This window comes from Glarea lozoyensis, assembly GCF_000409485.1.
Source record: "Glarea lozoyensis ATCC 20868 chromosome Unknown GLAREA14, whole genome shotgun sequence".
Taxonomy (NCBI): domain Eukaryota; kingdom Fungi; phylum Ascomycota; class Leotiomycetes; order Helotiales; family Helotiaceae; genus Glarea; species Glarea lozoyensis.
The window spans coordinates 796,263-820,229 of NW_007360988.1; the positions used below are offsets into that span (position 1 = coordinate 796,263).

General features: G+C 46.3%; 10 protein-coding genes across 10 annotated transcripts; 5 read left to right on the forward strand and 5 right to left on the reverse strand.

Annotated features, from left to right (window-relative positions):
- Positions 1-267: 267 nt before the first annotated feature.
- GLAREA_06846 (uncharacterized protein) lies at positions 268-1,870 on the reverse strand (the record flags this gene model as incomplete). Its single annotated transcript, XM_008080794.1, has 2 exons — positions 268-499; positions 555-1,870. 2 exons carry the CDS (start codon positions 1,868-1,870, stop codon positions 268-270), a joined length of 1,548 nt encoding a protein of 515 aa, XP_008078985.1.
- A 1,068-nt stretch (positions 1,871-2,938) lies between these two features.
- Positions 2,939-5,235, forward strand: GLAREA_06847 (uncharacterized protein; the record flags this gene model as incomplete). The annotated part of the gene is made up of 3 exons (XM_008080795.1): positions 2,939-2,960; positions 3,044-3,369; positions 3,424-5,235. The coding sequence occupies 3 exons, from the start codon at positions 2,939-2,941 to the stop codon at positions 5,233-5,235; spliced, it is 2,160 nt and encodes a 719-aa protein (XP_008078986.1).
- A 1,829-nt stretch (positions 5,236-7,064) lies between these two features.
- On the forward strand, positions 7,065-7,968 carry GLAREA_06848 (Carbonic anhydrase; the record flags this gene model as incomplete). The annotated part of the gene is made up of 2 exons (XM_008080796.1): positions 7,065-7,230; positions 7,292-7,968. The coding sequence occupies 2 exons, from the start codon at positions 7,065-7,067 to the stop codon at positions 7,966-7,968; spliced, it is 843 nt and encodes a 280-aa protein (XP_008078987.1).
- An 805-nt stretch (positions 7,969-8,773) lies between these two features.
- GLAREA_06849 (Nudix) lies at positions 8,774-10,088 on the forward strand (the record flags this gene model as incomplete). Its single annotated transcript, XM_008080797.1, has 2 exons — positions 8,774-9,308; positions 9,361-10,088. The coding sequence occupies 2 exons, from the start codon at positions 8,774-8,776 to the stop codon at positions 10,086-10,088; spliced, it is 1,263 nt and encodes a 420-aa protein (XP_008078988.1).
- Positions 10,089-11,097: 1,009 nt separating this feature from the next.
- Positions 11,098-12,612, reverse strand: GLAREA_06850 (uncharacterized protein; the record flags this gene model as incomplete). Its single annotated transcript, XM_008080798.1, has 1 exon — positions 11,098-12,612. One exon carries the CDS (start codon positions 12,610-12,612, stop codon positions 11,098-11,100), a length of 1,515 nt encoding a protein of 504 aa, XP_008078989.1.
- An 855-nt stretch (positions 12,613-13,467) lies between these two features.
- On the reverse strand, positions 13,468-14,988 carry GLAREA_06851 (uncharacterized protein; the record flags this gene model as incomplete). Its single annotated transcript, XM_008080799.1, has 1 exon — positions 13,468-14,988. The coding sequence occupies one exon, from the start codon at positions 14,986-14,988 to the stop codon at positions 13,468-13,470; it is 1,521 nt and encodes a 506-aa protein (XP_008078990.1).
- A 404-nt stretch (positions 14,989-15,392) lies between these two features.
- GLAREA_06852 (uncharacterized protein) lies at positions 15,393-16,787 on the forward strand (the record flags this gene model as incomplete). Its single annotated transcript, XM_008080800.1, has 1 exon — positions 15,393-16,787. The coding sequence occupies one exon, from the start codon at positions 15,393-15,395 to the stop codon at positions 16,785-16,787; it is 1,395 nt and encodes a 464-aa protein (XP_008078991.1).
- A 1,388-nt stretch (positions 16,788-18,175) lies between these two features.
- GLAREA_06853 (uncharacterized protein) lies at positions 18,176-19,088 on the reverse strand (the record flags this gene model as incomplete). The annotated part of the gene is made up of 5 exons (XM_008080801.1): positions 18,176-18,190; positions 18,247-18,427; positions 18,479-18,802; positions 18,858-18,969; positions 19,025-19,088. 5 exons carry the CDS (start codon positions 19,086-19,088, stop codon positions 18,176-18,178), a joined length of 696 nt encoding a protein of 231 aa, XP_008078992.1.
- Positions 19,089-20,523: 1,435 nt separating this feature from the next.
- On the reverse strand, positions 20,524-23,096 carry GLAREA_06854 (P-loop containing nucleoside triphosphate hydrolase; the record flags this gene model as incomplete). Its single annotated transcript, XM_008080802.1, has 2 exons — positions 20,524-23,003; positions 23,069-23,096. 2 exons carry the CDS (start codon positions 23,094-23,096, stop codon positions 20,524-20,526), a joined length of 2,508 nt encoding a protein of 835 aa, XP_008078993.1.
- A 443-nt stretch (positions 23,097-23,539) lies between these two features.
- On the forward strand, positions 23,540-23,902 carry GLAREA_06855 (uncharacterized protein; the record flags this gene model as incomplete). The annotated part of the gene is made up of 2 exons (XM_008080803.1): positions 23,540-23,542; positions 23,657-23,902. 2 exons carry the CDS (start codon positions 23,540-23,542, stop codon positions 23,900-23,902), a joined length of 249 nt encoding a protein of 82 aa, XP_008078994.1.
- Between the last annotated feature and the right edge of the window lie 65 nt (positions 23,903-23,967).

Genomic DNA, 23,967 nt, shown 5'->3' on the forward strand with positions numbered 1-23,967 from the left:
GCATCACACTTCCATGAGGGTCCAAATCAGTCGTTCGATGCTCGCGGTCTTCAGAACACTGTATCGGCAAGGGCTAGCAAGATAGTCTCGTGTCCAACACGACGATGCATTCTGACCCAAAGCTGTAAGGGCAGAACGGAAATCCTGTGTTCTATCCATAGGCTCGTATGCATCATTCGGCACAATTCAAAGGACCCGATTACATGACCTCTAACACGTCGCAAGTTCGATCACGTCCTCTTCCTCGGGCGACCACTTGGCGGTCCTTCATCGAGCGAGCATCAAGGCTTCGTGTGTTGAATCGGAGCTGTCACTATTGTGCGCCACAAGAAGATGTTCCTGATCCCTCTCGATGGGTGGTGTGAGACTTTTCTCCCATTCTTTCATGACGCTCGACATTGTCCTCCTTAAGTTTGTGGGAGTGAGCCTGTCAAGCGCTGGCCATTGGATTTCCTCGCGCTTGGAAGGAGTTGTAACCTCGTCCGAGAATTCAGCAATTCTGGCACATGTCAGCTCGAATGTACAGCGCTAATTATCTTTCTGCTTGTACTTACTTGACCGTACTATCGGCGGTACTATCGTGAGAAGGCGTAGCCGGATCAGAAGCAGCTGTACTACTACTCCATCTCGGACTTTTTGGTATTGGTGAATCCCAGCTAGGCCATTCGTCGTCTAAATCTGGGGCTGCTGAAGTTGAAGCTTTCGCCTCTGTTACCCCAGTTGTCTTCTTTGTTGGGCGTGGGGTATCTGAGTCCGATCCTGGTTCGACTGTATCCAAGGAAGGAGTTCCAGTCAGCGTTTCCCATGTTCGAGGCGACACTGATCTGGGAGACGGTACCTTCCGACCTTTGTCGCCTCGAAGACTACCTTTACTGACTTTCCTGGCTGGCGCTTTCGCAGAAAGGGTTTGTTGCTTTTTTATGGGATCATCAGAAGCCTCATCTCCAACTGTCGCCTGTCGCAAGTCTTCCATAAAAGTCCACAAACCAGCTTTGAAGTCCTCAGCGATCGTTTTCGCGCTTTGTGTCACACCACCGTGATAAGATATAGGCCTTGCACGCTGCGATGACACTCGCGTGATGCCCTGACTAGTATCCGGCATGGTACTAGTCCTCGGAATGGACTCGGAATGCCTCTCGCTGGTCGATTCATGGACTGGTGGAAATGGTCGGGAATAGTGTGATCTTTCGGGCGATAAGAGTGACAACGTTCGATGGTGACCCCCAGTTATAACTTTCCTTCTCGAATTATTTGGAATATGAATGTTACTAAGAAGCAGCTTTCTCCTGTCCATTTCTGCACTCTCTCTCACTGGAATTGCGGCTTCGTCCTTCGAGTTTGCAGTGGCAGAGACTGTCTGCAATGCCCGCATCGGCTCGGAATGTTTAATCTCGCCTCTTTTTCTGTGTGCTTCGTGATTTGCCCATTGCTTCTTCAATTTTGTGAGATCCTTTTCCGCTTTCGCAAGCTCCTCCTTCAGCTCTAGCACTTTTCGTTCTTGCCCAGCTAAAGCAACCAAGAACCCATTCGGATCGTTCGGTGAAGGTATTATCTCCACTGGTGTAGGTGGAAATGAGGGGCCTGTCGATGAAGTGGGTGTAGCTCTTATAGACTCAGTGCCATTCGTAGGTGTGGCAACCGGGAAACTCAGCGAAAGTCGATTCGGACGAATTCTGGGTGTATAAGATGATGCTCGAGAGTGTTGCCGTACGATTGGTAGTGGAGGAGGCGCCATAGGGAAATGAGTTCGACTTGGAGAATTGCCAACATGTGGGTTTGGAAGTGCAGCGGGTGGGCTCGACGTTCCCGACGACAAGATGGACTCGACCGAAGCTGGATCGATCGACAAAGGTCTAGGAGAATTGGCCATTGCGCATATCGTGTTATGATAAAACTGTGACTTCTCGTGCTGTAAGAATGGAAATAAAGTCGAGGTCTGTATGATCATTAATGTTGTTCGCAAGATGTCGAGGCGTGCTTTGTTGACAAAAACAATAGAATCCAAGAGCAACAGCAAGGCTATTTTGCGAGATCTCGTGCCAAAAGAAAAGGTAACAATTCAGACTGTCATGACTTTCGTGGTAGAGCACAGCAATAAAGGAATGAATTACTGTCCTGCCATGACGTTCACGCACACAATGTTGTCTGAGAACGGTGAGCGAGTTCTGAATTCTAGAAAAGGAGACTTGAGATAGATGCATGCGGTCAGGATAGCTGCATCCCTGCCTGAGGAATTCCACTTCCAATTTTAGAGATGGGGAAAGCGGCGTTTGGGAAATTGGAGCTGATGCTGCACCAATGTTGGCACGGGAATATAGCCCAGGTTCTTCAATTATTCCGACATAAACATTGTGCTCAGTTCTCAATTTTCCTGAGTTGATGGATTACTCCAAAATATCATATTCCAGATTTGTCTCCAGCGCCGCTTTATAACACTTCACATTACCTCTCGTATTAAACAAGATAAAGGAAGTGTCAGCAAATGGGTGCAAGTCGATAGGGATATAGTTACATCTAGACAAGCAGAGGATGTAGACAGAAGATATGACAATACGACTTTGTGATTTGTGCTTGGAGTACCAATTGTTCTGTGCCTAGGGCTGGACCTCCGATGATTCAAAATCGAGTCACATGAGTATGCAAGAGTCTTATTTATATCACGCGACCTCGCGTCTTCTTGGCATTGGTCGCGTCAAACAAACCTCGCTTCCACGTCAACATAACATCAATTGCCTGCTCACACTTTTTGAATGATTATCCATTATCAAGCATTACTACCACATTGCTCTAAACAATTTTGGTTCCGTTCTCGAAAGCACATTCATAAACTATCATGAATTGTGTTGGGGATGCCCTTTCCGTTCATATATGTGTGTGATCTGCTAGAAAAGTGTGAGCAACTCCTTCCTGATTCCCCTCCTACTCCTCACTTCGCATTATGCATCTTGCCACCCTCAAATGTCATTCTCGCTAGCTAGGAAACGATGGGCATTGGGCATAATCTTTCATATTCGACTCTGAGGCTGATTAATCGGTTCTGCAGTGGAGCGCCCATATCTTCGAGATGCTCCATATCTCCCCAACCATCTCAAGAAAATCGCACAAGATGAAACTCTCAAATGGTTCCAACGCCATAGAGATAAACTCAATGAGTTTGCGACTAGCAATGGGATGGTGACTGGGATGCTTCGTCCAGAAACCTGGAGCGACCGAGATTACGGGTGGGAGCCAGTGACCTTGGAGCCTCTCATAGCGAGACTGCTCAAACTCACAAGAAGTCAACTTCATGAATTACAGAAGTGGAAAACTCACCCTCACCTTGGAGACTTAGGTGCTCACGCATGCCGTATTCTGGAGAACATGAATCATGTAAGTCTGCAATCACTCTGCCCGAAACAGCAAGTAAGCTGATCACAATCATAGTCGGCCGCCGTATCAGTAGCTGCTAAGGTGACAGTAGAAGAAATCGACAGAATCCTAATTTTAATAGCGTCACGAAACCGCAACTCATCTAACTCACTTCAAGAACTGGCTGTCAAATGCAAGGACGACAGGCCCATTGCCGAGTTGCATGGAATTTTCAATCGACTGAGGCCTCGAGAGATCAAATGGCTTACGAGATTGTTACTGAAAAATACAGGCTTGGTGGCTGTTCCAGCCGACTTTGGCGTGTCCTCGTATCAGAGTCAACTTCCGAACTGTGTAACCGTTCGTATCGAAATACCTAAACCAACCATACCTGTCCTTAAGCTCGGAAGCACAGGCACATTTCGGCTGTCAAAGTCGAACCAGAAGCTACAGCTACTCTCAGGCAAGGCTATCGATGTTCCCCAGCAGTCATCAAATTCATCGACAAGCGCCCCATCGAGGAAAAACAAGGCTCACGCAAAATGGGAACGTCACAGCAAGCGAAATATAAAGAATGTGAAAAGAGATATTTCTAAGCATAGATCATTTTCCACTCTCATTGACGGGCCAGTCGTCTCAGCTACCTCGAGATCTACCGTCTTTGACGCAGCAGCTGCTATTGGGGAGACGCCTACTTGTCGGCCCAGAAAGAGCAGAGAAACAGCAAGACATGTTTCACCTAATGCTCTTGTATTTCAGCGAGGTATACTTCAATCCCTTGAGCCGAATTCGATCGCTAGCAACCTCTCTACTGGGACTAATTCTTGTTCGACGCATAGCCAGAAGTTAACCGTTTGTTCTCATCATGTAAGCTTTAGACAGGAAAATAGCATCGACTCTACCTTCTTGTCTTCAAGCGAAACGACCCAAAATACGAACGGATTGTCTTCCCGATACGATGTGTCATCGCTGCTTGAGCCATCGACTCTGAAGCCTCATGAGAAGGTCTCTCGGTCCTGTCAGTCAAAATGTTCTTTAATTCTTGACACAAATGATTATAGCCCGAAGGTCAAAAATGGACCACGTTTGAAGGAACCACATGTTGCGAGACCAATTTTACGTACACCGCCGGGTTCGGAATCCCAAACGTTGTCTTCGTCGAAGATTGATCAAATGTCCATTCCAACGAAGAGAGGAATATTGCAAACGCCACCGAATTCGCGAGTAAAACGACCGAAACGGGATTTCTCGCGTGATGGTGTGGTGCTACAGCCACGAGAGATTAATTCCATGCTATCCTCCATATCACCCGTCTCAGGACTTTCAAGACACACTCACACCGCGAAGCTAGCCGCACAGCCGAACGGCAGTCAGGTTTGCTCACCAAAGAAGGTCGTCGTCACAAAGCCGGTCACCCATCCACCACAGTCTACGAAGACTTCCGTAACAGCCTCTCCACTGATCAAAGCAGGGGGCGAGTCCTGTGCCCTTGGCACAGCCACTTGTCCCTTGATCAATTGTATTTTCTTAGTTCCTCCTTCACTGCCTTCCGGGGCCAAGAACCGGCTCATATCTAATCTACTCCCTCGGCACGCCTCTACCTATCTCACATCTATTCCCGAGCTTGCGGATCCCTCTCTTCCACGGCGATGTCCCGTCACTGGCAGAAAATACCGCAAGATTGTTCTCATTGAGCCTCGCGAAGTAGAAGAGTCGAAAAGAATATTGATCCAGGTTGAGGGGCTGAAGCTCACCAGAAGCCAGTATAGGAAGGTGTGGGTTGAATGTTGCGATTGGAGGCTACTTGATGGAATTGCCAAGAGTGAACAAGAACTCGAAGGCAGTAGTGCCAATTTGTGGAAACGGTACTGGATGTGCGCCGTTTGACTACGACTCTCTGGTGCGCTAGCCTATTCCAGGCTTCTATGAACAGACAGTTATGATGGAATAATATGATTGAATTTGCATTGGGTAGGAGCGAGCATTGAAATGGGCGTCTTGTCTTGTTTTCATGATTTAATAGAATAGAACCTTGGGATACACAGTATTCAAGTTTACACAACAGCGGTTAATCCACAGATTATACTGCGTTTTTGCCGAGATTTGCGTTGCTCTTGGATCTGAACACACTAACGAGAAGAAAGTTGCCTCGATATCGACATCTGAAAGGGGCTGTGTCAGTCCCCTCAAAACTCAAGGGGGAAAAAATTAAAGAAAACAGTATAATGCCAACAAGTCAACAAGTGCACTAAGAACCAAGACAACTCAAATATATGAGTTCACGATTCTTAGTAAGCCTAGGGACCCTTTCAATCACGAAATGTATCAGAAGACGACAGTCTCAAGCCATTCCAGAACTTTAATCGACTTCAGATGAGACGAAACAGTGCTACTAGCAAGCCATCCCGGTGACATGGAGCTGGAAACAAGAAGCGCTAAGTCAACTAACGACTGCCGGCTTTTTATGTCGTTATGCACTCTTGATGAGATGCTGCTGCGGACAAGTCCCATTTCTTGGCACCGGTTTTTACAACTGGCGTCGAGCTTAGGATATGGCTGTGCATGCGCTCTTAGCGAGCATCAAGTGTGAAAAGTAGATATACTCTTGGCTTTAAAAGCGTCGTGTACATTTGTATTTTTCGAGGCGTAGAGAAGAGTGTGATGCCGAGCCATTCCTGTGCTGGGATTTGTGAAGTCTAGATTCTACGTGGCCTTACCAAGGTACTGTGGCAAAGGTAATTGTCAGCAACATACTGTTTTAATTGGATTGTTAGGTTTCAAATAAACCTCGAGTTACCTCAAGGAGATATCTTGGAAGACATGAATACAAGATATCACGTCCCTTTACTCCACCAAACATGTAGTTTTGTGTCAATTTCATCGACTCGATATCGCGTCTCAATTATCATATATCTTATCCACTGCGAGCCGGATAAAGTATACGGCTTTTGTATATGTTGGCATTACTTTTCTTTGAAGTTCTGGGAATATTCCGGGGTGGGCTTGTGCCACCGTCGGTTGAGCTTGGACGTTGGCAGAAGATTAGGTTGACGATCATTGACGATTTGGTTTATTCTTTTGGATACCCCTGAATTAAATATCGAAACAATTGGCTTCAATGCTACCGTGATTGACGCATGGGCTCGATATTCGAGGCACCAAAAACACTTGTGGCATCTCCCGCACGTGGACAGTCGTAAGTCATCTCCTATTCTACCGCCAAGCATCGTCGTACTCAACGCCTCACAAAGTACGTCCCCATATACAAGGGACCAGACAGCTGTCAGCCCAGGATCCCATGTTGAACGTTACGAATCTCGGCTTCACGGAGTCGAGACTTGCCTGATTCACAATCATGAGGCAGTTTGAACAGTGTTGGCACTCTTCTATTAGAGTTCGAACTTGCACCATCGTGGCTTATACACTTTTCACAGAGTCAAGATACTTACATTATGGGTTGGTGGCAGCCTTTTGGGAGTCTTGGTATTTCTTACCGCCAAGATGTCGAGGGGTTGAAGGCGCAATGTGAGATTGCGAGACATTCATATCCTATTCGAGAAGCATGGCAAGGACGTTGTGAAAAGAGACGTGCGTAGTATATAATGAGTTCGTGTACCCGTCCATCATATTCTCTCCGCCAGCTTCACAGCGCTTGTCTTTCTTTAACCATTTTCTTTTATTTCTACTCATTTCGGACTTCAAGGCAATTAACAGAAATGCCAAAGATGTTTCAACTAGTTTTCGGTCTCTTTATGGCAGCATCTACAATTGCTTGTCCAGAACATGGCGCTGGCTGGGAAGCGAGTGCTCTTGGTCGACGAGCAACTGCTGAAAAGGATTGGACATACGATGCCTCCCACAAATGGGGTGATACCAACCCAAGTAAGTATCCTTTCATGAGTATCCTTTCATGTATATCAGGAAATCTCTAACATATTCACAGATTACACACTTTGTAAAACCGGGACTATGCAAGCTCCAATCAGCTTGAGAATGATAGATGGATTTGCCGAAACTCACACTCCAACCTTCAACTACACCACTCAACTGTCAGGGAACCTGTTCAACTGGAATTACGGTGCGGCATTTGATAGAGTTTCCAACGACACGATATCATCCTCCAACTCTTTCACGTTCGATGATGAAACCGTCTACCTGAAAGGTTGGCACATCCATGCTCCAGCTGATCATTCCGTCGACGGCATCAAATCCCGCGCAGAACTGCATCTCGTTCACGCCGACGCAACTGGGACAGAACGTGCAGTCCTAGCCATACGTATGGATCCTGGCACCTCCGACTCCCCCTTCGTAGCTCAGTTCGTGTCCGCCATCAACGATACTTCTCCTGATGTGACGAAAGTCCCGAACTTCGATTCCACGAATAGAGTGCCTGTTCAAACTATGGATGTCAGTCTTGCGTTGAAAGAAGTCGGTAATTTCAAGAACTATTGGACTTATAACGGTGGTTTGACTTCGCCCCCTTGTAGAGAGGGGATTCGATTTTTCGTTGCGGGTAAAGTCATGATGGTGGGTATGAAACAGATGCAGGAGATTTTACAGATCAGTGCCTTCTCCACAAGAGCTGAGCAGATGATATGGATGCACGAGGTCAACGTCTAGGCGGCTGTGTGCTTGTTGATCTTATGCTGGGTAGTGAGTTGTGTAAGAATTTAGGTTGAGGGTATTTAGAGGTTTCTGTATATAGTATTTAGATTAGAACGGTTCTCAAATTGGGAATCTATAAAAGTAGATTGATATGATGAGTATCAATGTGAGACTTGCTTGTCAAGGAGAGTGTTGAATAGAATATGTGTTTTTTTGTAGAATTCCTCCCCTTTCTTGACCTCAGAAAATTCGGAGTATTACTTGACGTGCAAAATACATTGTATTATGTGCTGTGACAATCGTACAAGAAATAAATACTGATAGTCACGTTTCAACACGTGGTAATATCTCCAAACTTGGGCGAACGCGTGTTTCTGCCTTCGAGTATGGGCCGATTCTTGTGGCCAAGAATGCCGTCATGCAAATAATTTCCTCCGATCAAGCACACCACCTTGTGAATTAGGATCTGTATACTAGGTATTTACCTCCACGTCCTCTTCCTGGACTCAGTAGGATGTTTTCTATAAAGTATATTCGTACGTACTGATGGCTGTCGGCGATAAAATGCACTTAACAACCCCGAAGCCGACCGACCGGAGCGTCAGTTCCTACCCCACCATTACATAGCCAGCGCATCTACGTGTGTATTGGTAAGTGATATGGCGAATTGCTCGTCGTTGATTAGTTTTGCTTCCCTTTCTACTTTTCATTGATCGCACATTTATATCTCATTTTCATTTACGTTCGCCCGGCGAAATACTGCTTGAGCATAGGCATATCCACAAAATCACGAAACACGATCTCTAAACCTTACGCAACTATGCCCGGTCAACCAGACCTCCCCGATCCAGCACATGCCGACGTCGACTCAATGCTTTCTCGAAAATTCGGCCGTGAAGTAGCCAATTACTTCTCGGGCTCCCCTCTAAATCGCGTCTCGTTCCTGCGCGCAGACCACGGTTTTATCTCCAAAGCTATCACTCACCCTTCGACTTCCTTCCTCCTCCTCAATGACCTAGCTCCGCTCACGAGCGATCCCTCACATCTGGCGTACGCGAATCACGACGATGTGCGAAAGCTCATTGGCAATAATCCATTCGAAAAGACGGAGCAAGAAATGATCAGCGCATACAATAGCAGTATCACCCTGCCGTTGGTACTGTTTTTAGGACTGGACGAAACAAAGAAGGACGGTTTCGAACATGGGATATATTCTGGTACACCTTTTTTTGCCATCGATGTCACTCCAAAAGGGTCGGTAGAGAAAGAGGCACAAAGTGTTATAGAGGAAATGAAAAAAAGGGGATTGGCATTTGCGGAAGGACGTTTAAATATGACTTTAAACGCCCCAGAAGGTACTTTCGCGTTTCCCATGGAGTATCATCAATGAATTCTAATAGAAAACAGCTGCCATTTTTGCCCAGGCAAGGGCTTTAACGGATTGGAACGCACGAAATCCATTCTGTGGAGGCTGCGGTCAACCCACCCTATCTATCAATGCAGGCACTAAACGTGTTTGCCCGCCTACGGATATTGCTTCTCTCCCAACAGTTCAAGGCGGCGCAACGACTACTGAAGCTACTCCCCGGCAACGAGAAGCATGCGTGACAAGAAAAGGCATTTCCAATCTTTCATTCCCACGGACAGATCCTACCGTCATTATGGCCGTAGTGTCTCATGACGGAAAACGTGTACTTCTAGGTCGTCAAAAGCGCTGGCCTCCTCATTGGTACTCTACATTGGCTGGATTCTGTGAGCCCGCTGAATCGGTGGAGGAAGCGGTTCGTCGCGAAGTGTGGGAGGAGTCAGGTGTGCTGCTCGGGCGAGTAGTGATCCATTCCACGCAGCCATGGCCATACCCAGCGAACCTTATGATCGGAGCAATCGGGCAAGCGCTGCCAGACGGAGAGAAAATTCATCTGGAGCATGACCCGGAGTTAGAGGATGCGAAGTGGGTAGAGATTGATGAGATCGAGGAGGCTTTGAGAGTGGGAACCAGTGGGTTGGGAGAGGCTGCTGGATCTGAGTACAAAGAAGGCGGGTTGAGACTGCCACCTGCTACGGCTATTGCTAATCAGCTTCTCCGGGCTGTTGTTGGGGGTTTCTTGGATGCTGGTGAGACGAGTAAGATATAGGCAGCTAGCAGCTATTTAGATCTTTACGCTGTTTAGATGAGTAGATTGTTGTATATCAAGATAGCTGTGGATAAAACATATACAATAACCTCATAATCTCCTAGTAAACACTGGTGTAAGTATGATTAAAGCTCATGACTTTACATAAAAAAAGACTACTTATCTTTTCCATGGCGAGCCGCGCCAGTGATTCCATTTGAATTAACTTTATACACACCTCTTTGTGTCATGATCACGACAAAATTCTGCCTCCCAAGCTATTATAACGCATTTTGGTTGAGTAAATTGTTACTCTATCTGCTTCATTCGCTCAAATGGTAGATGAAATCTAGTAGATTGTGTTAATTATAGTGATTATCCATTGAATTCTTCAGTTTATTGACGAAAACGAGATATTTCGTAAGCTTGATCAGCTGAAAGTCGATAGTTTGCAGGGATCATGAAACACAAAGTTTCGTAAATTTGGTCGATTACATATACTGTTTCGACAACCACTTCACTCTGCTTGAGGTATTGGCAGGCAGGCGTGACGGTGTAGAGATAATTCTCTTAATAGATTCGTATATGAGAAAAGAGGTAACACAGGGAGAAGTACTTTTCGGCACGTTAAGATAGAAATATCTGCGTTGAATATGAACTGTTTCAACTCCTTGTCGGGGAAACGAGATGTAAGAGTAAATAACTATAGGCTAAAAGAAATCCTTGACGTCTTTTGGAAGTTGGTGGTCTATGGCAGTCACTGTCTTGCAAGTCTTGATTTTGAAATCAAAGTAGATTTTGATATTGTACATTTACCAATTTTGATTGTACAGATCTAGCATAATAAATAAACTCCAGCATTGGTATACATTTAAAAGCAAAAACACAAAATGATATCCTCCAAGTACACACAGACCAAAACATCTTCGTCCTTTGTATCCTACTCCTGCAGATCGTATCCAAAGCGACTCTCTAACATAAATGATTGAAAGTAGATATTCGAAACGACATCCTCCACATATATCCAGGCCTAAACATCTTCGTCCTCTGTATCCTGCTTCTTAAGTTCTTTTCTGAAGCGACTCTCCCTCGCACTTTTTACAGCGCCCCAGTTATAATTCGAAGGAAAGTTCACGGCTGCGAAGAGACCATCCCCTTCACGCTCGATAGCCTCCCGATAGCAGTACAGCATCGCTAGCAATAAGTGAAGGTCTATGAACGCGTTTGCTTCTGACAGAGTCCGTTTCTCAGATGCATGAACATAGGTCAACTCAAGGTTGCGAATATGGCGAAAGTCCGGCCTTTGAGAAGTTCGCCACCAAGACTCGAAGATCTTTGCCCTAGGATGACAGTGTTTGAGAGGTAAATCGTTGGACCCTCGATTCGATATTGGTCCCTCCACATCCAGATCCAAATCGACTGGTACAAATCTTCTTGTTTTCGTCGGGGCATGTGTCGAACAATTTCGAGGGCGGCGCAATACATTGAGCAAAGGAGTGGCTTTGCTAGGTGTCCAGGCATTCCGTAGATGTGCATCCCGTGCTCTCATGATTCTCAATTCCATGAACCGTGAATATTGAGATCTGATTGTTGGAAGCTGAATGCGTTCGTGGAGATATTGGGCCTCCGCGACAACAATGATCTTGTTCAGATTACACCGCTCGGATTGGCTAAACCAAGATCTTTGATTCTCTATAATTAGATGTGACGAACCTCTTTTTGGCCGCCATATTGCGCAGGATCTGAACTTGGATATAACTCCAAGCGTTTTCTCGTCGAGTGCCATCATGGTCCTATTGCACGGGAGAAAGTATACGTCCCTCGCTGGGTCGACATAAATGACAGAGTCCTGGTGCACACCACTTTTGAACTCAACGATAAACATCTTGGAATATATGCGATTGATCTCCTCATTAGATTCGACGCAAGTTCTTGCAAGCGAGGCAAGTCTATAGTTGCTCTCTTTTGTAAGTGTGAACCAGTCATTATCGTCTCTGAATTTTCCATTGAAGCCGTTATAGTTGTGACACCAGTCATGAGTGCAATAGGTGTCATTGCGTTCCCGACACTCACTCCCGCGCGGCCTATCACACCTCGTATGTACATTGATCAGCCGAGGGCCTGGAACTGCCAGCTTCCAGATTTTGGCACGCAGCTCCGCCGGTAGTCTTTTGAAGCAAGTAAAGCTTTTTGTGTCCCCCTGGACAAGCTTCACTCTCTGACTCAACTTCGATACTCTTTGTACAGCTTCTGGGCCGCCATGAAAATCGACTACTAAGTCTCTAAGGAAGACTGCTAGGTAGTCTGCTTTGATGTCGAAGCAGAAGCGTTTCGACTCGGCGAACATCGAATCTGTCATTCCCTCTCCGCAAAGGGTTTTGTGTATAACGGCTGAAAGCTTGGACAGTGGCATTGTGGGCAGCTCACGAACAATATCGACATGCCCAGGGGGTTGCTTTTTACGCCATGCAAATAACGCTCTCCGCAGCTCCTCAATAGTGCGCCTTGGACCACTATTATGTATCTTGGGCTTGGCCTTGTCCATAGCGATAAGTTGCCCTAGTACCGAATCAGCGTTACTCACTCAACAAATGCTGGAACAGTCGGGCGTTGATACTAGCTGAGTGATCCGTCATTTTTATAAGTCAAAGTTGATCAGCTCCCGGGGTGTCGTATTCAGTTGTTGGTGTAGGGTGTCCGGAAATACTGCAGTCATTAACGAAAGTATAAGGTTTAAATTGCAACAGGATGTTTGAGAAAAAAGGAATGAGGTTACAAGATTGAGTAGGGCGAGATCCAGGCAGCTTCAAGGGTTTTCTTGGAACTACTGTCTGATCAGAGCGGCCGACTAGAATTTCAAGCCAATTGCAAAGGTGAAAACCACTCGATGTTTAGACTGATCAGAATTTGTGTTATGATGTCAGCCGCACCGAATGAAGAGACGAAAGATCAAAAATCATATGAATCGTGCCTACTAATTAGTTAGGCTTTGCAGTGGACGCGACAAGTGGCAGTAGCTTCTGACTAACCTGTTAAACCAGACTTAACTTAAGAGTTGGTGGGCACTTATAGTCTCAACATGTTTCGAATAAATCTGAGATTGTCATATTACTAAAAAAGAAAGACGAAATATGGGTATTATGACATCGGATCGATAAATATCTTCGCCTGCCACTAACCTAACTTTTGTTCATCTTACGCTGCCAATATGAGCACTACCTAGATGACTCATCAAGCTTATTGATTGTATCGCGATCTTGCGCCAGCCAGAGACTAGTAGTAATGTATGCAAAGCCACTATCACGGGAAGAGGGAGGGTCGTTGGAGATGTAAGGGCATATCAAAACTCATCCATCGAGTTCACTTGTTGCAACGAAGCAAAAGAGGTCCCAGGACTGTATCAGTTCCAGAACCAACCAGGCTTTGATTTTTGGTCTTCTGGTTCCGATACATTTTGCGCGGCACTCTCCTGTGCAGAGGTCGCGGGCGGATCCTCGAAGTGGCTAGTAGTGGTACATGACTCTCTGCCATCTGCGAAACGCTTCCATACGGTCACTGTGGTCTCTATTGATCCATCTTCGTTAGTATGGTGCTCAGAGGTCGTGCTTGACGAGACCACTCGACTAGAATCCTGCACTAGTTTGGAAGTTCCACTTGGAGTATTCTCCTGCACTTTTGTCCTTGATTCGGGTTCAGTTTCATTTTTGTCAGTGGCTTCAGTCGATGCAGTGACAAAAGCCTCTCGAAACTGCCGTACGTCTTTCATGATAGAAGAGACATTCTCTTTGATAGCTCTTCCGGTCTCGTCCGAATCTAGATCCTGGAACAGTCTTCGTATCAATGCTTCACCTTCCTTAAGAATAGCCGCGAAAACGTCATCTACTGGCATCCCGGACTGGCCAGTGGCGGATGAGAGTGAGTTCAGAAAGCGCTCATACATCTCGACTTCAGTATTGGCCTCCTCGCGTGAGTCTTCCTGTGGCCAAATGGGGCGAGGAAAACTTCGCCATGAGGCTCTCTCTTGCAATTCTATCGAGGTCTTTTGTTGTAGAAGACCAATATTATAAAGTTTCTGGATCCAACTCATTCCGTCCTGAGAACTTTTGGGATTCCCACTGAAATTCCGATGAACACCTGAGTAGTGCGACCATGATGGTGCTTGCGGTTGCCCAGATGCTGTCTTGATAAGATCTTCAAAAGCAGCACAATAGTCGAATGTGTCCAGATGGGGCATTGAGGGTGTTTGCGACTCCATTGATAATTTCAATGGAGAATAATCGGAGAAGAGCAGGTATGGGAGCAATGAGTATTCAGCGCGGAACATGGGTTCGCAATTGAGCTCGTTGTAGGCTAGGTATCGTATTGTTTTCATCATATCCGTTGAATCCTGGTCGCTTCTTAATTTGAAAGGCCAGTATTCAGGACGAAGGAACGATTGGCGACTAAGGGAACTGATGAAATTCGATGGCTTCCAATCCGGCTCGCTATCTCCTCGCTCTGCCAACCGATTGAACAATGACTTGTATACAGGAGAATATAATGGAAGGTCCTCGGTAATGCGGCTTTCCAGCTCCCGCTTCTCATCTCCATGTGGTGGTATATCTGGTCCTTCTCTTTGCCTAGCCCATTGCTCCTTCGAATCTCGGCCTAGCCCCAGATTCCGATCCCCACTATCTGCATCTCTCAAATGCTGCTGCTGTGCCTGGAGCTCGTCTCGCCGTCGAAGATCTTCATCGAAGTCTGCCCATCTGGCGTTGAGGCCTGGGTTTTTCGAGAACGCTGACGGCAAACCAACGATACCTTGAAGAAGTGAGCCGATGTGCGAGTCTGCAAACTGGCGAAATTTGATGAACGGATTATCCTGCTTCGATTGGCCTTTGTCTTCACTCGAATTGTTGCCGCGGTCCGCATTGGAAGCCATAATGGCCATCTGATATTAAGTGTGTTGTTTCTGCAGATTCGATGCCGTGCCTGTGCGTGTTGAGTTAAGGTTCATCGACGGGCGGTTGAGAGCAAGGAAGGAGCTTGGACGCCATTGGCAAACGCGGGGTGCGAGTGTGAATAGCGGCATGGACACCATCAAGTCGGGTTTGCTTCGCCTGCGATGGACATTATCCTGGTCGCTTTCTTATGTGCACTCGATATAATGATATTCGCACTGGTACGACTCGACGAACGGGCGGCTCGACACTTCATCGCGCATGATTTCCAAAAGTGCTTCGAGTCAACCCACACATCCGCGTTGTCGACCCGCAAACCTGCAATTGCTTCTCAACAAAACACAGAGGCAATGTCTTCTTACCTCCCATAAGCTCCACAAAAAACATGGCAACGGAAGATGCTCCAACTGGAACCACCTCCAAAGCGCTGCCAGCAATCGAGTCGACCCCGCATCAACAGCAAACCCCCCAGTCCTACCACCCGTCAACCCCCAATTCAAAGAGAAGACACTCTCTCCCCTTGCATTTCCTTCCTCCAACACTTTGGAATTTCAACTCCTCCGCGACGAGCCTCGTAGTAGAGTCAGAAGAAGCCGCTCAGGGAGAGCACATTCTAGACGAGGCTACTATTGCTCACCGAATCGGGGCACTTCGCCAGCTCAATGGTGCAACGCGATCTGGCCATCGATATGCAAAGTCAACCGGAGCCAAAAACAGTACCTTTAGTCAACCTGTGATAGTTCGAACATATTCAGGAGCAACAAGACCGACTTCCCAGCAAAGAGATCTCGTCACTGTTAAGGAAGCAAATGGGCACTCGAAAATGAGTTCTGCAAAGATTGATTTGAAGCTCCCCCCGGTTGAGGCTTTTAGTTTCAAAGGAATAATGGAAGAGATCAGGAATGGGGTATCAGATGATTTAGAGAGAATTGCCGAGATATGTGCCAGGAGCAAGTACAGCTTGAGCAATCAGTACGAGGTCCACATGCCACCTCATGGACGCGGAGAATCCTTCCTACCAAGCGGTCGTCCTCCCGTATCGAGTACGAACAATGTAGGACCTACGCTACAGGCGGTCGGATCGGATGATGAGCATGGTAGGCAAGCAGGACGAGGATCCAGAGGCGGTAGAAGAGCGAAATCGGCAGCATATGGCACGTTGGAGACGATTATGTCTTCGTCAAGATCATCTGACGAAGATAATTCTAAAAAGATGTCTGCAGCAGTACTTGCAGAAGAGGTCCGTGGCCGAGCCACAATGAAGGGGGTGGGTACGGATACACCATCGAACGTGAAAGAGCTCGCTGGAATCGGGTCGTCCACGCAACGACCGGGCCATGCTCGATCCAAATCAGCCACCTTTGCCTCGGTCGTTATTGACAGTGCTCAAGGGTCCAAGAATGATTCTTCTACATCTCAAGTGCTCTCACCAAGCTCACTGATCAGTGAGCCCGCTCGGCCGAAAACTTCAATACCGGCAGACCTTGTTAGCAAGCCGGTCTTCGGTGATACTCCAGCAACGCCTACTTTGCAAAGCCTTATGTCATTGAAGCCTGCTATGATCGAGAATCAGTCTCGGGCATCAGCACACAAGTCTGAGTCCACTCCTAAGCCGTCCATCCTCGGGGGCTTGAGTTCTTGGTTGCCCTGGAACAAGCCTCAGCAGGCCAGCTTTCCTGGCACACGTAGAAGTGCATCGCATGCTGAAGGCAGTCTCAGGGAATTACTGAAAGCGACTGATGTCGATCCTAAAGGGAAAAGGGTTGATCGTTTCGGTTAGGGCCGTGTTTCCTCTCAATCTTTCTACACAGTTGGCTTCCTCGACCTCATTTCCCTTCCGTCATCTGTACGAACCAGGGACCTACCAGGAGACCCTTTACGGAATTACTGCGCCTGTGGGGTCCTAAGCAACCCCTTCAAACCCAGCTACGACGATGCACGTAGCTTGTACGGCAATCGTCAATCACCGCAAACAACTTCCACAATATGACTCCGAGCGAATTCGAAAGTTGATGCCATAGACTACTTGCTTTGTTCTATATGAACGCGCTCTTTCGTCTGAAGGGAGTTTATGACAGCGATTCGACATCTGAGATGTTGCACGATTGTTTCTGCACAAATATGAGGTTAGTTTGTGTTGAAACCTGATTGCTGCCTTTCATTTTTCCCTACTGAAATTTCTTTATTTAAGGCGCTGGCTAACAAGTTGTCTTGAGGCCGTTATCAAAAGAGGGATTAGTACCTAAAATGTCAAAAGAACCTGGAAGCCGCCAACTCCAATCGCTCATAATCCAACCACTCACCACAAAACCCACACCATTATACATTCACCTCGTTCTGACAATGACGGACTGTTCCTCAGAAGTCTGGCCTGTCAAGTAAAGATGCCGTCTCACAGCGTCTATGCAATTGCTTGAAGGTCAATGGAGCATCGTATCGCCCTAATATATTTGAAGTTCACAACGCCGACCTTGCTGTGTTTCGCGTATAGGCTCGTTTATACCTAGCTCGTAATACCTGGTTGGGATAGGGTTGTAGGATATTGAGTATGAACAGACAATGGAGCCATCAGTCTGCATGGGTTGGACGGCTGCTCTGTTAGTTACATGGCAGGCTTCTGACTCGTGTTGTGGAGATTATAAAGATGCCTGATACAGTAGGGCGAGAAACCCAGCTCATCCACGTCGAAGACCTTCCATGTTGTGATGCCTCTGCAACGTGTATGAGAATCTTCCAGACCTGGAAGAGCTGATGCGCTTGTACTGGAGCGTCGATCGACAGGTGATGCAATTTCATTGAGAAGGATAATTGCAACATACTCGGTGGAAGGATGTCTATGTATTTTTGAAATTTAAAATTGATAGACCCAAGTTCTTCAGGTAATATTGTATAATATCAGCCAATAACCTTAACCATTAGACCTGCAGTTGCCGAGGTAGAGTTCCGTAAATTTTCAACCAATTAAATTATCCTCAAAATTTGATCTCTTTGACGCTTGCTAAATTTCTTACTCGGGACTCAATATCCTTTGATTCAGTTGAGTAATTGACGCAGTATCTCGCAGTTGGCGAGGTTTTCTTCCGCACGATTTTGGGCAATAAATACAGAGGATGCACAATCGATTTCGAATTTGAACTGTTCACCGCGAGTACAATTCCCACAGTTCTATCATTTCCCATTCCACTGTATCTAAAGTAAGCGAAAACTCTTTTCAAGACCACTTTCTTTATCCGACTTACCACTGTAGGACCAGGAACAGTATAGTTCTTGAAATTGTTATAGATATTAACGGTGTATCCAGGATCTGATGAACTGAACGCCCCTGGAATGGATACTAGTGGTCCTGGGGTTCCAGCTCCACCGTTCGTAACGGTGACTTGTGTACAGCTTATGTAAAATTGGGGGATTCCTGCGGGCCAACTACAAGAGCGCCCGTCAGTGATAACTCTCGGACAGAAAGAATGAACTTACGGATTGTGGATTGCCAGTTGCTGTGTTCGGAGGAGATAGTCACCGCTTGGTAAACCGGCTGGAAATTTGGATGTATAGGTTTGAGAGAGTTGCCATGCGGCATTGCCAGACGCATCGAAGGTTGGGCCAATGTCTTGGATCTTGAACCACACCTTTCCAGAACCATCAAAGGCGGCAGCTGTTGAGCCACTAGGGACTTTGGCCATGTAGAGTGAGACTGGTCCTTGGTGATAGACGGCAATGTCTGCGTTTATCGAAAAGGCATCACCTGCTTTCACGCTGATGGTCTTGGTGCCGGTTCCGGTACCTCCGCCAACATTGCAGCTAGCTGTGGTGTCAGCTTGTGTAGATGACTTGGCAAAGGAAATTCCAAGCATACCGTAAGTCATTGGAAGCTAGATCCGTAACAGGGCTATTGTTATTGGTGTTTGGACGAATGTATTGATAGACTGGATAAAGAGTCCCGCCGTACGTCAACTTTTGGAAAATGTCTTGCTTGTATTAGCAATTGATACCAACATAACTCACATCAATGAAGATACTTACAATGACCCGAAGATTGGCTTATCAAAGTCGAGAGACCTAATGCTAGAGCAGTGAATGACTTCATCTTGAAAAGTTTCTGACTTTTGACTGCTAGTAAATCTATACTTCCAGGAGAACACCCAATCCGCAGGTCAGAGAGATACTCTCTTATATGTCCCGGCGAGACATTCCCGGAAGTTCCTAGCATGAACAAATTTACCCCGGAAATGTCATCACACGCTTGTATGGACCGATTTGCCGTTTAAAATCCAAGGAACTGAGTCTAGTGATCTTTCAAATGTCTCGAGAATACTTGACTCAAGGGTTTTCTCTCCGTGGCCTGCGCTTCTGCAATAGGCAGGACTAACTATTAAGAGCGCGGGGAAGAGATATGTCACAGCAAGCTTACTGGAACGGTTAAAGGTGAGTTGGGGACTATACCTTGGCAATTTAAGCTGTTTTGTTCAAACATATTTGTAAAAAAGACTGACAACAAGTACATCCGTCAAACACTTCTACTTGAGTGCATTTAGTTGAACAAAATAACCCTTGAATCCGTCTTACCCTTCTGAATATATTCCACCTGAACTCTCTACAGGAAATAAATTGTTAATAAACTGAGGTGATGTTAGAACAAGGTTGCTTTGATCCACCAGCACTCTCATGGCTATCTGGAAGAATACAACTCAGATTCAGCCGGCACGGTAAAGCGCACGAATCGTGGAGAGGAACTTGGCGTCTCGTGGCATCTTGCATAAATACAACGGAGCAATAAAGCCGTGATTGAAAATTAATTGCGAGATCATTTATATTCGGAACCTGTCACGCCACTAGACTGGGTGTTGCGGGCTTGAGAGCTGGGGTAATCGGAAGCACGCATTCCGCCAGAGTTGATATTCTCTGTGATATCGAGAGTCATGATGCACATCTTTTTGTAAGCCTAGATATAAAGCTGTGGATTCGGTTGAAATAATGGGAGGCTTTGGGTCGTGCTTCTAGAATGGATCATTTGCCTAACGTTTTGGCACCTAGCACTCGCCAGACAGGTACCTAGGTAGGTAGTTCACTATTGGGTTTGTAGTTTGGCAAACTACGCAGCGCTTCACCCATTTTCCATGGCCCAGAAATACGAAACCAGGTATTGAAAGGAAGAAGTGTATTTTCCCAGGTATTGTGTATCGGCCTTATGCCGAGTAGTGGAAGGGACTACATCGGTGTGGTAAGAATGATCACTGATTCTGGGTACAGAGGTTACTGAAAATTGCATCAGGATATACGTCTTCTATACAAAGTAAAGTGTCTTGGGTTAATTTATGGAATTAAGAATTAACCCACTGTAAAGTAGCATGACTTCATGCATCACTAAGTTTACCCCCACCGCATAAAGATGTCCCAAACGCCAAAACGCCACGCTAAGTCAAAGATAAAGTACAAATTTGTGTGACCTTGAGATGCCCATTATAATTTCATGCAGCCTTACCATTTCTGTGATCCCGCAAAACCCCATCCGAGGTTGACACTCATTCAGCAAATGCCTTCCTTCGCTTCTCATTTTCGCGTTTAATTTTATTGAAGAACGCACTACCCTTGCCGCTCTTCAATTCCTTACTTTTAGATTTATTCTGTTCAACATAAGCCATGTCCTGACCTCCTGCAAGATCACTAAGAGCGCCCGCCGTGCGCCTCGCATTGGCCTTCTTCTTCTTTTTCATAGCTTGACTCTTTCCATCATTGGTATGGAATAGATCGTCACCCCGGTCGTCGAGTTCCAGATCAGCATCGTTTGCCAGAAGGATCGTTTGAAGGAGTTCGCGACGCTCAGCAGGAGTATTGAAAGCCAGATCTGGGAGATCATCAATCCCTTGGAGATGTGTGATTACCTTGAAAGCGTATCCCTGATCAACAAGGAACGCTTGGCGTTTGGATGAGTAGAACATCTCTTGTGTGTCTTTTGAGACTAGAGAATAGAAGAACGCGTTGAAGCCTTCGTCATTACGACGTTTGGCCCGGAGAATACGCCCTAAACGTTGGGCTTCCTGTCTTCGAGAGCCATAGTGAGACGAAATTTGAATGAGGCACGTGGCTTCAGGAAGATCAAGCGACGTATCTCCAATCTTAGATAGGAAAAGAGTGTTGATCTTGTCATTGTGTTGAAAGTTCTCCAAAATCCGCATTCGTTCTGCATTGCCGGTATCACCATAAATAAAAGCCTTGTTGAGTTTTGTAGCATAGGCTTTGAGTGCAAATATGTTGTCTGCGAAAACGATAATCTTATCGCCACGCTTTTCGTGATAGTCAATCAAAAATTGAGCAGCCTGAAACTTTCGCGGATTCATGGTCCACATCAACGGCTTCTTTTTGCTCGGCAGCTTGAGATATTCCGAGTAGAATTCTGTTGTCATGGGACACCACACTTCTGCACACTGTACTCTTGCGATGTGACCATCTTCAGCCAGTTCCATCCAGTTTGCTTCATAAAGCTTAGGACCGATGAGAAAGTTCAAGTCGCTAATCTTATCGTCCTCGCGAAGCAAGGTTGCCGTGAGACCGAGTTTCGAATGTGTCTTGATAGTGGAGGTAACCTTTCTGAACACATTCGCAGGCGCGACATGGACCTCATCCAAAATCATTAGCCCCCATTCTCTTTTAGTAATGAACTCCATCATTTTGTTGGCTTCGTACGATCGTTTACCAGTCTGCGCTACCATAGAATACGATGTGACGATAATTCCAGTACTACCAGAAAATTTGCCCTTGTTGTCCGAGGTGAACACCGCAATGTCGTTCGGATTGATATTCGACCACTTCAGGAACTCAGAGCGCCATTGGTGGACTGACATTGAGCTCGTGCAGAGGATGATAACACCCTTCTTGATTGTGCAAGCGGCAGTGATACCCACCAAAGTTTTACCGGCACCACATGGCAGTACTATAAGACCACTCTTGGCTCTGCCGTTACCAAACATCTTACTTAAACTCTTTTCTTGGTATGTTCGGATCTGCGCGCTAGGTTTTAAATCGATTTCTAAACTCGGATTTGCTTTGTCATTATGGAAATCGTATTCTTCGAGAACGGGTAACCCGAGTTCCAAACACCGCTTTTGTACGATCTCGACACAGTCATCTTGGATTTCGAAAGAGTGCACAGCTTCTACACTTTCTTCTTCCTCGTCGTCCTCATTAAGAATATTAACAATATCCTCTTGCGCTGGCGTTTCATTTGCGGCTTCTGCTACTCTTTCTTTACCCCTCAAATCTGTGGCTTGCTGGACCCCGGCAAAATTCTTGGTACCTGGAATAACGAGGCCTGCCAATTTAGGTGCTATTGTCGTGATGATTTCCTCGGTTCCTTGCACTCTTAGAGGACCGATAACTTCATCCTGAAGTAGTTTTTGCAATTGTTGAGGGTCAGGGCTCTCTATGTAGTGCTTGGTATTTTTCAACACAAGTTTGACCTTGCCATAACTGTGGGTGCAGCTCAAAATGAACTCTCGAATGTTTTCGGGCATCGGAGTCTTAGACATCATGTCGAGGTTACCTATGATTTCCTCCGGCGTCAAGCCGACTGATACAGCCGCATACAGACTATGCGGAGTGAGAGCAAATTCAAAGATGTGCTTGGGTCGGGACAAAGGTTCAGCAACTGTCGTCAGGAAATCCAGCGCCTGCTCTTTATATTTCGCGAAACTTTCGACAATAATTCGGCCTTTTTTGGGATCTATCCACATCGGCCGATTGGCATGATCTGGCTTCAGATTCATCCATGTGAAGTCGTTGTTCCCAAACAGATGGGAGGCTGAGTCTTGTTTTCGTTGCTGACCAGTATCCCTCCTCGCGGCGTATGCCTCCATGGAGAATTTGGCCACATTTTCCTCAACTAATTCCTTCTCGCCCTCACTAGCAGAGGAGTACTCATCACTGCTGCCCAGACTTCTTGGTGTATTGGGGCCTGGAGTAGACACAACAGAGTCCCGTCCAGCTTTAGTCCCTCCTCGAACATCTAAAAGCACCGGTTAGCGATCTGAAAGTGGTAAAGCAAATTCAATACAAGTTGAAAGCCCATACTCGATGTAGCTTTTCTCTTAGGCGGCATTTTCGATGTTGGTCGATGGGTGTTCTGCCTTTGACGTTGTAAGCAAGAAAGAAAGGACGTCTCGTAGTTGTAGTCACCGGAGGCGAAGGCTGTGATTACAAGGATGTCCGTGAATCTGGCCTAGGCAGCACAAGGCTGACAATTTGGCAGGGGCCTGGAAAGTTCTACCAATTCGCGTCGCATGGTTTTTTGGAGGGGCAGCCTCCACGACGTTAACACCAAGGTACAAGAAGTTCCAAAATCTTGAGCGGCACCTGGTAACATTTTCGTCTCAAATAAAATTGACATGTGGTAGGGAATACGCCTTCATGTTTCAGTTCTCATTTGAATCTAATGTTTCTCTAGTAAACACATCCTCAACGCTCAAGTCTCTATTAGAGCGCCTTGTTGTATGGAATTCAATCCACGTACATGACTTCAGTTGCTCACTACATAGGCCGAAAATGGTTCGATTGTGCGGAGTGCCATTTGGAATCTGAATCGCATCCGTTGAAGCAACAAACAGAAATGGTCCAGTAACATAAATAACCCGTCGGGGGTTCAGACTAATCCTTTTCCAGACCTTCGCATGCAAGAAGTGTAAGAAAGCATTCCGGAAGGATGCAGACCAATATGAAGAAAGCGACGAGTACTGCCCTCATTGCGATAACCATTACGTTCTCGAAGCCGTGACTGCGAAACCAATGCTCCAAGTAGAGGGCGAGGATGCAAGAGTCGACAGTAGGATGATCAAGGACGAGCGAGTCCGAGGCGAGGAACAGCGCACGATATTCGATGTCAAAGAGGCTCCAAACAAACTCGGATAAGTGGCTGGAGACGGGGCAATTTGATATTTTGATTTAGCGGCATGGCGCAGGTTTTGAAGAACGTC